This window comes from Hippopotamus amphibius, chromosome 13 (genome assembly GCF_030028045.1).
Source record: "Hippopotamus amphibius kiboko isolate mHipAmp2 chromosome 13, mHipAmp2.hap2, whole genome shotgun sequence".
NCBI classification, from domain to species: domain Eukaryota; kingdom Metazoa; phylum Chordata; class Mammalia; order Artiodactyla; family Hippopotamidae; genus Hippopotamus; species Hippopotamus amphibius.
The window spans coordinates 88,493,277-88,507,031 of NC_080198.1; the positions used below are offsets into that span (position 1 = coordinate 88,493,277).

General features: G+C 41.0%; 1 protein-coding gene across 1 annotated transcript in view; it reads right to left on the reverse strand.

Annotated features, from left to right (window-relative positions):
- The window catches only part of ARHGEF38 (Rho guanine nucleotide exchange factor 38), a 129,929-nt gene extending 116,434 nt beyond the window's left edge, over positions 1-13,495 (reverse strand). Inside the window, exon 1 of the mRNA XM_057706876.1 lies at positions 13,300-13,495. Within this exon, the coding sequence (XP_057562859.1) occupies positions 13,300-13,495 (196 nt within the window). The remainder of the gene's footprint in view (positions 1-13,299) is intronic.
- Positions 13,496-13,755: the final 260 nt, after the last annotated feature.

A 13,755-nucleotide genomic window follows, 5' to 3' on the forward strand; every position in this document is an offset into this window, starting at 1 on the left:
ATGTCAATACATAAAAAATATTTCATTTGCAACTGCAATATAATGAAGCTTCAATTTTGTCAGAGAAGTATTGGCTTTGTTTTCTAAGAATTTATTCATTAAAAGAAATCTAATTTCACATCTTAATTTAATATTTCACTTTTACACAGAAATGCTCAGAATAAAGAAGCAAACACTCTAGGAGATTATAACTGCATTATTTAAAAAAATATTTTGTTGTTTTGAATATTTTAAAAACAGTAGTACTGTTGTAACAGAATGCCCATTCTAAATGTCTGATTGGTGTGACATAAGTCAAACTTTAGAAGAGTATTTATTTTCAAGTACATTATTTCTATTTTTTGATGTATAGATTTTAACAAAAAGATCACTCAGAATCTTCACTTAGCCCAGACCAGAAATAATTTAATTTCTTTATCTAAATGTGGTTATAAAAATGGAAGGTTACATTTCAAGAGATAACATATAGGTCCTCCAAGATGAGGTACGTCTGATTTTTGTATGCTCTCGCTAATGAGAACAGAATTGTAAAGGGTGACCAAGAAAACCCAGTATGAAGAAGATAAATATGCAGTATGATAAAAATCAATAGATAATTCCCTCGTCTGAGTTAGACCCATACCCAGGAGCTGTGACCCTGAAGTCAGTGATGTGATTTGGGCCTGGCTTCGAGGGAGCCCACAGTGGGGAAGGGCCTCCTGTGTCCATTCTGGATATTCACTGCACAACTGCCACACCATCCATTTGTGGTCCATTCATTCACTCATTTACTCACTCATTTACATAACAAACAGGATTACTGAGTACAGGCCAGCCTTTTCCTAGGTGCTGACGATACTGAGGCTCCTGTCCTCGAGAAGTTCAACTGACATGTGAATAACGAATATGAGAAATGTGTACAGGATGGGGCACTCAAATGTATTTTGGGTGTGATAACAACGATAGGCTTGAAAAGGTGAATAGAGGTTTATAAAACAACCAAGATGAGGGAGAGCACTCCAGACTGAGGAAACAGCAGGTCTCAAGGCAAGAAAATCCGAAGAAAAACTGTCCCTCAGGCCAGAGATGGAAAGACAGAATCATGGTGTGAGAGGTCTTACATCCATTTTAATGTTATAACATGGGGTCTCCAACTTTATTAATTTTTTTATCATGATAAAAACAGAACATAAAATTTACCACGTGAACTGTCTTCATGTGTACAATTCAGCTTCGTTAAGTACTTTCACATTGTTCTGCAACCATCACCACCATCCACCTTCAGAGATTTTTCATCTTCCCAAACTGAAACTCTGAACCCATTAAACACTAACTCCCTACTCTCCTTTCCCCCAGCCTCTGGCAACCGCCATTCTACTTTTTGTATCTGTATTTGGCTATTCCAGGTACCTCTTTTCGATGGAATCACATAGTATTTGTACTTCTGTGTCTGGCTTATTTCACTTAGCACCATGTCTTCCAAATTCATCCCTATTGTAGCATGTGTCAAAATTTCATCCCAAACCCTTTTGTTCATGTGTCAGTTCAACGGTTTTGAGAAAGTACCTCCAGTACGTGTATAGTATTAATGTATCACATACATTATAAAGAATACAAGCGACTTCCTTGGTGGCAGTGGTTGAGAATCCGCCTGCCAATGCAGGGACACGAGTTCAATCCCTGGCCCGGGAAGATCCCACATGCCACGGAGCAACAAAGCCTGTGTGCCGCTGAGCCTGTGTACCCTAGGGCCCACATGCCACAACTACTGAGCCTGCATGCTGCAACTACTGAAGCCCATGCTGCCAGAGCCCGTGCTCTGCAACAAGAGAAGCCACTGCACAGAAAAGCCTGCATACCACAACGAAGAGCAGCTCCCACTTGTCACAACTAGAGAAAGACCGCACGCAGCAGTGAAGACCCAACGCAACAACAACAACAAAAATCAAACCCAAAAATACACAAAAGTAGATATTTTCAAGAGGTAAGACTAAAAAATTAACTTTTTTCTTTCATAATGAATTGTCTTGGACCCCTCCCCTGGGCTGCCTGTACTTCTGGACACCACTGCTAGAGAGCATGGAAAAGCACTGAGGAGTATCAAGCAGCGGAGCAACACAGTTTGATACTCTGACCCAGTTTTCCATCAAACACCCTCCCCCTGCTGTGTGCTCTATAGTTAGTGAGGAGGGGCAGGTTTCAAAGACTAGATAATTCAAGTCATTAGGTTTGTATTTTTAGAGTGGAATGTCCTAGTGAATCTAAGAAGTGTAACCCTCATTCATTGCAATTGCATATCTTTCTAACTTCAGTCCACATAAAACATTTTGTTGAAAATCATAAGGTAATATAGCTACCGGAAAACACCTGCTGGTCACTGTTGATTTTAAGATTGACGGTGAATGTGCTGGTAGAATTTAAGGGTCTCTTGATGTTTTGGAATATCATTCAAAAAGGTATCAAAATCAGTCTATTCCTTAAAAAACAAACCACAAAAGAGGTAATCCTGGGGTTAGAACAATAGAGACTGCACAGTGGTTGAAAAAGCATGGACCTTGGAGTCAAGTAGACCTCAGTATAACTCTGACATCACCACTTACTAGTTGTTTAACCCTGGGCAAGTGCCTACACCTCTCGTAACCTTAATTTTATTATCTATAAATATTTGACAGTAACTTCTTAGCAAAGTTGTTACGAGCATTAAATGATGTAATGTACCTATGTGCCTAGTGCAGTATTAGTGTTAGTGTATTGGTGTTAGGGTCATCTTTTTCAGCTATGAACCCTACACAGGAAAACCAACTGTGTTACCTTGTCCCATGTACTAGGACACATTTAATCTTTCTTTCTGGAATGCCCTCTTCCCCCTAAAAAAAAATCCAAACTGGATTTCAAGATTAAGATTTCAATGTCTCTCATTTTGACATTGTAGAGGTTCATTTCTCATCTCAATTCCTGCATTGGTTTACTTGTGTTTCTAATACAATAATAACCATTAATTTGGGTTCAGGGCTACGATAAGCTGACCACTTCCCTTTCAGAAAAAAAAAAGGACTTATTGCCCCACTGCTGGGAGTGTCACCAGCAGATAGCTCCTTTTCAGGAATTATCTCAGATGAGAGCAACTCTCAGGTCATGTCTCCTTCCCAAGGTGGTCCCATTCAATAACTTGAAGGGTGATAATAGAAGGGCCCAGATTCTTCATACTATCATGACAACTCCGAAGGAGCATCTCATCTTCAGAACTTGCCTTAGAGTAGGCTAAGTCTTCCACTGAGACCAGATCACAGCTCAACCTCTCTTTCTCTCTCCCAGTCTTCCGCCTGTCCCTTCTTTTCCCCAGGTGGTGATCATAAGAACATTCCCTAATAAACCTCCTGTACCCAAATTCCCACCTCAGAATCTGCAACCCAGGAACCTAAGCTGCAGCCTTATCTCAGGCACTTATTGCTACAATGATTGGTTCACTGCCTGTCTCACTCCATAGGCTGGGTTTACTTCTGGTTTACTTTTATATTCTCAGGATCTAGTTAATCCCTGGTTGGTATTAACCAGGGATTAACTTGTTGGACAAATGCTCGTTGGATAAATTCATTAAAACTGAGATTTCATTTTCTTTGGCCAAGAAATTCTTTCTAGTTTCTCGCTTAATTAAGTTTATTTATATTCTCTCTTTTTACAGAAAAAGAAATTAGAGAGGTTAACTCACAAATTGACTCCAATTAAATAGTGGGGAAATGGGAATGACAGTGTTGTAAAAGCCAATATACCAATGAGGTGCATCAATACAGTTGTAATGAGTCATTGAATAGTTTCCATCATTGAATAAGTAGTCTTTGAGCAGAGCATCTACCGTATACCAGGCACTGCTTAAGTGTTAAAATAAGAGAAACTCTCTATTCCCAAGGAACATTATATTCAAGTGGAAGAGAGGGGCAGAAATCGAATGGAATAGCATAATTCCAGAGAGCAGCAGGTGGTATGAAGTTCACTGAAGGGGATCAGAAAATACTATCCCCAAATATGCCTCTCTGGCATGTTGATTACTTTGAACTGAAGGCAGTTGGGAAGCAGCAGATTCAGGAAGGGCTCTCTGCCCTCCCTGTATCAGGAAGAGGAGAGAATTCTTATCACCACAGATGGGGAGTTGACATCAAGATGAGTCTGTACAAACAAAGCTTCCTAAAATAACCTTGATATTCCATGAGTTCCCCCCATATGTCTCCTATTCCCTTTCCCCCAATTTAATACCCCTAGCTCAAACCCCGTTTCCCTTTGTCTTGCCACATTTCCACAATTTATCACTCTGTTAAAATGACGTATAAGCCCCTGGGTCTAACTGCTTTGGGAGTCTCACTTCTTTCTATGAAGGCTTCTGTGTCATGTAAAAATATTAACATGAAATACAATGTACATGCTTTTCCTCCTGTTATTCTGTCTTTTGTGAGTTCCACTTACACGTCTCAGCCACAGAACCTAAGAGCATAAAGGAAAAGTCTTTCCTCCCCTATACCACTGTAGGTAGGATGGTCAGGAAGGACCCTCCCAGAAGGTGAGCAGAGATCTCAATGATATTTGGAAGAAGAAATTGGGGCGGGTGGGGGAGTAGCTAATATAAAGGCCAGGCATGAGGTACAAGGTTGTCTCGAAGTTTCAGGCAGCTAAATATATACACTAAATTGCTTCTTTTTATCTGGAAGGGGGCACAGTCTAATTCTTAAGAGGAGCCAAGGTTTTTCCTTGAATAAAACTGAATGGCACTGAGAGAAGTAAACAATGTCTTCATCAACTATTTATTTATTTATTTATTTATTTATTTTTTGGGGGGTACACCAGGTTCAATCATCTGTTTTTATACACATATCCCCGTATTCCCTCCCTTCCTTGATGCCCCCCACCTCGAGTCCCCCCCACCCTCCCTGCCCCAGTCCTCTAAGGCATTTTCCATCATCGAGTTGGACTCCCTTTGTTATACAACAACTTCCCACTGACTATTTTACAGTTGGTAGTATATATATGTCTGTGCTACTCTCTCACTTCTTCTCAGTTTCCCCTTCACCCCCCGCCCCCTCCCATACCTCGAGTTCTCCAGTCCATTCGCTGTATCTGCTTCCTTGTTCTTGTCACTGAGTTCATCAGTACCATCAACTATTTGACAGCAAAGAAAGAAGCAGAAATCTGGGCCAGCTTTTGTAGTGACATTGGAGACCTAACATTAAGAAGCATTCAGGAAAGACAAGTTCTGTGAGGGGTACAATGGCTCAGCGTCCTTAGAGCAGCAGCTAGACGCCAAGACCTTTAGGCTTTCTTCTTTAGGTAAGAGCTGGGTGTCAGACGGTAAAGATCATATTCACTCTCAAGGGCCTCAGTGCAGGTATCACAGGGTATTCATTTCTTCTCTGATCAAGAAAAAATTGTTCAGAACAACTTGGGACAAAGGCTTTTAATCATAACACTCTATTTTCCTGCTGCATTTAAGACTCACAATTTAGGCTGACTTCATAGAATTGTATAGAAATATCACCCGCCCAGGTAGAGAGCTGCTTGTTTCCAACATATAATTCCATTCTTTTCATTTGCAAATGGATACACCACCAGCACCAGTGCCATCACCACCACCCATTGCTATAAAATAGGGTTTTAAGTGTTTTGGATGCGTATTGAGTTTTACTGAGATACAAATAAGCGAGAACAGGCATAAAATTAAGGACATACTGTCAAGATATCCAAGGAAGTGGGAAATGGAGATGATTAAGCCATTACCATAGGGCAGGTTTGCTTAACCTAACTTTGTAATTTTGTGTCCTGACAATTAAACCAAAAGATAGCATTTATTAAACAGAAACAACACTCCAGCAGAGGCACGTCACAATAACGCCAGAGAAAGAACGTGAATTCCAAAGTAAAAAATTTAGCAGGTCAAGTTTTATCATAGCAGCAGGGGAATGTCATCACATCACAAAACATGTATTGTAACCCTTAGAGTGCTTTGACTTCTCATTACTAATATACCATACAGATAAAATACCTACTAACTCAAGGAATGAGATGCATTCAATTTTGCAAATATTTATAGCACCTATAATCAAATCCAAGCCCTGTCACCTGAAGGAGTTTAGGACATGCCACCTCCAAATTTGCTACTTTGATACATTGATCATTTTGAGCTGAAAGCACTTGAAAAGCAGCAAATGCAGGGAGAGGATTTCTCTACCCTCCCTTATCTGCCTAGAGACAGATCCTCCAAAAGGAGCTCAATTGTCAGCCAGGGGACGTTGACTCCTCTCACAGGACAGGAGATTAGAAGTGACACCACAGCCAGACAGACTTTGTCACCAGCTATTACATATCCCTGTGATTCTTCTAAGGTCCCATTCATCTTTCCTACAATTATTTACTCTCTCCTACGTGGCCTACATACTTCCTCCCCATCCCCTATTAAGATAGTATATAAGCTCTCTAACCCTAACCTTTTCTGAGTTATTCACTTCTTTTTTCCTGTGATGCTCCCTGGCATGTAATATCCAAAATGAATACACTTCTATACTTATTCTCCTGTTAATCTGCCTCTTGTTTGTTTATTTCACAGACCCAGCTATTAAACGTAGGAAGGTAGAAGGAAAGTCATTTCTCCCTTATATACCTCTTTTTTCAACTATGAAACTCGAACTGAAAAGGTGTTGGGATCAAATAACAATGTGTGAAAGCCCCTGGCCGACATAGCTGCTGGCGGAGGACAGTCACTCCGTCTTTCCTTCCTTCTCCTTCCCTACCCTCTCACTTTCCACAACACAGTATAGAAGAAGGGCTACATCCTGAGTGTAGGTGGCAATCATAAGCTGCCTCCTTCGTGGGGCCTGGAGCGCGTGTATAAACGGAGGCCAACATACATATTTATCTACATATTTAAAAGTTGTAAATCAAGCCAGCAAACTGTTAAATAAAATGTGTTATATCCTTCCATCTTGATAAATATACCTTTATAACAATCTGGAAGGCCAAGTTCAAGATTAGATTTCTCAGGTCCCTCAGAGTTTCATGACAAAATTTGGTGGGAAGGGGACTTCCTAGGTGGCGCAGTGGTTAAGAATCCACTTGCCAATGCAGGGGACACAGGTTCAAGCCCTGGTCTGGGAAGATCCCACGTGCCTTGGAGCAACTAAGCCTGTGTGCCACAACTATTGAGCCCATGTGCCGCAACTACTGAAGCCCATGTGCCTAGAGCCTGCGCTCCACAAGAGAAGCCACTGCAATGAGGAACCCATGCACCACAATGAAGAGCAGCCCCCACTCGCCGCAACTAGAGAAAGCCCGTGTGCAGCAATGAAGACCCGATGCAGCCAATAAATAAAATTATTTTAAAAAATGCAAAATTTGGCAGGAGGCCCTGCGACACAATCCCTCTCTCCAGTCATGAGGCCTGCCTCCCTACCCTTCCCTCTACCAGCTCCCCCACCCCAGCAGGATCCAGCTCCAGACACACCCCCATAACCAATGGGCCCTGGAGTCAAAGGTTATGTATACCAGCAAGCAGAGTCTGTCCTAAGGAGAAAGGACTGAGAAGAGCTCCCAGCAGGTCCCGGAACCTGTATGAGGACCTGTTGAACAGAAAATTCCATGGTCCGAGATGCCCTGAACTTAGTTTAGAAATGAGGGTAAGGATCCCAGGCAGCGGGGAACATTGGCCCCGAGGACTTCTCATCTGTTTGGTGGAGAGGTGGCCACAGGGGGCGCTCTAGAGCTCGGCCTGAAGCCACGTCTTGCCTGCTTCTCAGGGTGATACTAAGTTCAGCTATTCTTGCAATAATCCCACCATCACCAGGAAAGCAATACCCACAAAAGTACTGAAGTTAATATGATTAGGGTATCAAGAAAAAGTAATTCTATAAAAAGAGGGGTTTCCCTTTTCCTGTATCAAGAGAAACAAAGATGAATGTAGCTCGAGTGCTTTTCTCTCACTCGTCTGTTTCCCAACTGTATCACTATTTAAGGTTCATTTCTATTCGTGTTTAGCACAGCTGAAATTTTCTCTCTCCCTCTTCCTCGCCTTCCTTCCTTCCCTCCATTCACTCTTGATTTCTCATTTTGTGTTTTGATAAACCCATCATTTCTATGGAAAAAAATACAATTAGAAGCTGTATTTGCTACCTTTAAGAAAGTCATATCTAGAGTTACGTCGGTTAAACATGGAAGGAATCAATTTTCCCATCACAATGGGTGGTAGTGGACCAGCTCAAACTTTCTTGATTTCTGGGACTCACTTCATTTGATTCAAACGGGTCCTCTAAAAACTGCAAAATACCTTTAACTAGAAAAGAAGGAAAGTAAAATATCATGTTTCTCTATACATGCAATGAGAGAGAAGCTACTTAGCTTTAAAAGTGCCTTGCTTTTATAAGGATTTGCCCTTCAAACTATGAAACACACCTTATTTGTACTGGTGTCACATTACTGACCCAAGTACTTCCCATTTCACTATGGGCAGGTAAAGGGGAAGGAGCTATTTTTATACAGCATTCAAAGAACAGACAGGAACAAAAAAGGACTCATAGGACCAGGAGAGAAACACGCATAAACACCTGGACAGTTATTTTATTCCACCCTTCATTATACCTTGAACGAAAATCACCAAATCTTCCAGTGTTAGCAGCTCATCCTGCTCACTTACAGATTAGTTTGTATTCTTAAAAATCATTGGAAATTAAATGTTCCCATAATCAGACCAAGTTTAACTTAGTCTTTGAGCCATTTGTCCTCATACTGCAAAATATGTTATTCTGTATAAAGTCCATGCAGGAGAGTGGTTCGTTTCATTGTCACCATAGTAAGAACATTTCAGGCTTTCATAAAAACAAGCAATCAATCCTTTCATTGTGAAAATATGATAGCCTTTGCAAAAAAGAAAGCATCGCAGATCTAATATGAATTGGAGATGCAATTTTCGTGTTGTTGTGTTATCTGCAACTGTGAGGACATCTAACCCATCCATTCTCACTCTTTCACCTGATACCTGATAAGGAAAAAATCTGCATTGGCCAGAAAATTAACCAGAAGCTTCGTGTGGCCATAGAGGATAAAAGTAGCTGACCAACTATCTTAGATTGGGCTACTGTAACAAATATACCATCAACTGGGTGACTTAAACAACAAACATTTGTTTTTCACAGTTTTGCAGTTGAGAAGTCCAAGATCAAAGTTCAGGGTGCTGGTAAGGGCCCTCTTCCTGGTGGACAGATGTCTGTCTGTTCAAATCTTCACATGGGAGAGAGCAAAGAGAGAGAGGCAGCAAGATCTCTCATGTCTCATAAGGGCACCAATCCTATTCATGAATGCTCCACCCTCACGAGCTAATTACCTCCCAAAGGTCCCCCTCCATGTACCGTCACGTTGGGGGTTAGGCTTCAATATATGAATTTGGGAGGGAGCATAAACATTCATCCCATAACACCCACACTGAAAGGAAACCAACACTGTCAGTTATATCAGTCACATAGTGTTTTTAGAAAAGGCTGCTGAATGTTAATCAATAAACTTTTTATAAAAAGTTTCAATCATTACAGAAATGTGTCTCAAGCACACACACAAATACAACTAAGTCTATACACAGTAGATACATTAAATAGATGAATGATCTCCATATGCACAGACACTTGTGCGTAAATGTTTAAACGAGGCACATTTCAAATACAGAGTTCACACGTGATCAAATGCAAAATCATTTCCTGAAGAAAATAATTTTAACAACTAGCCAGTGAATTTCACTTCCTTCAGTCACTCTCCAGGGCTCCCAGTAAAATGGCAGTGGGGAGCTGAGCTAGCTTGGAAGCTAAGATGAGGTAGCTTTTGTTGTTATGGTTGCAAGAAGAGCAACAAGCTGAGGTATGGCCTGGTGGGCTCGAAAAGGCAGGATTATTTGTCATATAGACAACACTGTACACTTTTCTCTCTGATATATTTATTTTTACTAAACAATCATCTTTGTTAACAGGGACATGTATCCTCACATATGAAGACACAGGGCTCTTAATTCAGGCCTTAATGTCTTCCTTCCCTCTGATTCCCTGCCTGGACCAGATCATTCAAGTCATTCATTCTATTTGAATGTTACTGAGGGCTTATCATGTGCTGGGCACGATTCTGAGTACAAAGATGGAACAGTTTACAAGAAAGACAGGGTCCTTTTCATGGACTGGCATGGGGGAGGGCAGTGAGAGATGGGAGGGGAGATGGGTCGATAATAGGCAATAAATAAGGAAACAAACAACATATTTTCAGACAGAGATAAACCCAATGAAGACGTTAAAATACCCCTTTCTCCCCATTCTGCACCTTCATCCCATCCCCACGTTATCACCTCCGAACATGACAACGTTTTCTAACAACCTCTCGGCCCAACCCTGAACAGACCATTTCCTCCTTCTGTGGACGCACTGATCCCACCTCTGCTTCGAACCTGCCCCTTTATTGAATTTGTTTACCTGTCTTATCTTTCCCAGTGAGACTTCAGGCCCCTTTGGGGTAAAGGTCAGATACTTTTACTTAATGATTTTGTAGTTGTAATTCCCGGTACATGTTCTGGTTTTTGTTCACCGTAGAACACTCAGTAAATGCCAGTTACCTGAACGGATCTGTTGAAGGAATAGAGACGGCACTAACCGTAGGCTAGCATCAAATTATTACTGTACAACTTCAGGCTTAGTAGGAATGACCACGTTGATGTGATCACAATCTTTTACAAAGCTTTTAGGATATTCTCATTAGAATCGTGTTCCATTGTTTAATTTGGTAGCTCCCACTACCTGTACCATTTTAAAAATATTACAGTTTAGGATTCACACTACCAAAGTAATGTCGGTCAGAAATTGAATGGAACAGGTTGAGGTAAGCTCACGGACGCCAAAGAAAGATCTCACATTTCCCAGCACTCTAGAGAGCTTGCTTCCAGAGACAGAGCAGTAAACTGTATTATTCAGATAGCAACACAGCACTGATGACACCCGACTAAATAATTTGAGGCTGCTTTCCAGTACTGGAAGGCACACTGTGACCTCACGGTGGCTTCCAGCCATTTGTCTGAGGACTCTAACCAGCTCAGGTCTTTATTCAGTGCCTCCCAGGGAACTACCAGTTCCAAGGTAGGCAGAGGAATAACTCTTAGCATTGTAATAATAAAGAGGCTCTTCAGGTGATTTAGGACTCATCTGCATGATAATGGATATAGCACCTGCTAGAGTGCAAACCACAGAACCCATTGCTTCTAACATTAATGAGAAAATGCCTTCTATTGTTGCCAAAGCAGTTACAGAAGAATCATACTAAAAGCTCTATTAGGCATTCGAGATCCGCCTTGGACCTTATGAAGAGTTACATCTCAAAAATGTTACATATCAGGAGGCCAGCCTATCTTTACAGCTCTGATGTGCTCCTCTACACTCTCTGATGATTTTTCTCCAGCACAGACTGGTCTAGGACCACGGATGAACTCCTGAGTCTTTCCTTCCACCTTCAAAGACAGGATCCAACAGAGCACTGGAAAACCACAAATCCAGTGAAGTACGTGAAAAGCCTGAAATCTTCTGCAAAGTAACCAATGAACATCAACTGTATTCTATGGCCACAGACATGTATTTATCTATTTTTTAGCTAAGTTTAGGAAGTGAATAGCAAAAAGTATTTCCATTTTTATTTTGCTAATGGAAAATGTGGATCAAAAAGATGCTGAATTAGTGAATCTCAGAAAGAAGAAACATGTTATTAGAGGTAAAGCAGTGGGATTTTCCTGAATTTCTTATTTGTGGTCTCTTCATCAAAAGATAGAAAAGAGTTGAAACAGATAAGCAGATTAGTAAATGTGGGTTAATAAAAGGCAAGTCCTGTTCTATTATTATGGTACCTTCATTCCTAAAATTAAAAAATAACTACTATGTATGGAGTACATGCTGTGTGTCAGCCAATACTCTAGGTGTTTCATGTAATTATCTGATTTCATTCTCCCAATAACGCTATGTGGTATCACTATCCTACTTTCACAGATAGAGAAACTGAAGCTCAGAAATTTTAAGTGATTTGCTCAGTCTTATAGGTAGTAAATTGAACAGCCAGGATTGGAAACCAAATATGTGTGCCTTTCAAATTTGAATTCTTTCCAGTTTACCCATGGCCTTGAGAAAAATTAATTTCAAAGCTCAAACAATACCCTTTCCCCATTAAAAAACAATTCTTTGAGGATAAGATTGGACTTTGCATTTTAACCCTGAGCTATCAGGATTTTTTTAAAAGCATTAACTCATAGTAGGAATCTTTAAAGATTTAATTTAAATGCGCTTAATTTATTTAATTTCATTAATTGGCATCACTAAGTCCAAGCACATTTTTTGAGGAAACAGACCTTCTAAGTACAAGCTTGTCCCATTGGTCTTTCTAGCCTCAGTGGAGTTTTGCAGTCCAGAATGACAGTTCGTGGTGAGATTATGAGAGCTTAAACACTGTGTGCCTCAGAGCAGGAGAGACAGGTTCTGGGGGATCACATAACAGGTACTGCAGTGGCTACTGAAAATGTTGCACAATATCCACATCAAATCAACAAATGACCTTCAAGAGAAAGGAAGAAGAAAAAAAGAGGGTGGATGGGAAGGAATAGCAATTCAGTGCCTGAAACAGGACGTGTTATAATAACTGTGCCAAATTATCTTATGATCATCACAAAATAAACTGAAGTTATTTCCTCAGAATTCATTCCATCTAAGCGTGCTAAACATCTCTTACCATATTTGGATGTTACTCAATGCACTCTAAAGGAATGAACACCGATGTGATTTTCAAGAAATCCTATTATACTATCCGATGAGTATAACAGTTCTTATTTTTCACAGACATGATTGTAGTTTCATGCAAGATAACCACAGTCACAGTTCAGGACAATTACCTAGATGGATCTCCTGGTGTGACACCTTACACCCATCTATTGAGATAAACTATCTTTTGTAGGTTTCCAAATCATTTGCTACCTACTGCTTCCCACTTCTTAAATTGGGTGGAGGAAGAAGGAAGGGAGGCTGTAGCAGCAAAAAAAAAGACATGACAATATTAAGAATAATTCAGAATCAGTTCTTTAACTATGGAAGGACATACTAAATTTCTTGTATACTTTATGAATTACATTTACTTTCATTTTTCTTATTTTCTTACTTTCCTCCTTCTAGAGGAAGGTAACAGTTGATTTTCTCCTCTGCCTTAAGTGTTTTCTTTGCAAATGGAAGAGTAAGAGGAAAAGAGCTGGGAGTGCAGTAACCTGGGGGCCATTGGTTTCTTGTAGGTTACCTTGTAATTTCTGGTTGTACTCGGTCCTGTCAGACTGGCTCCTCCTCAAAGTACCAGAGTGGTCCCCGGGAACACTGCTCTCAACCACAGTGTCAGTCTTCCTTCTCTCCAGCATATAGAGCCTGGGCCTCAGGAAGGGCAGATTCTTTTTCCTGGTGCCTATATTTTCTCTCCTGAGGGCTTCTTTGGGCTCCATCGGAGGCAGAGACCAGCTCTAGAGGCCAGCAGGCAATGGCTGGCTGCTAAAGGCCCTCAAGGTGAAGGTTAAAGCCACCAGCCTGAGGAGTTTAACTGCCCCCTTCTAACCAACCAGCTCCACTCCAGGGTTACCTAGCTGTGACTGCCACCTCCACGGAGTCCCAGGGCTCCACCCCATGAGGTCATTCTTTTTTATTATACCTAGAATCCAACAGGGGAAGCTGCCACCTGTTACCTGAGAGACCTGCTGCACCGAGC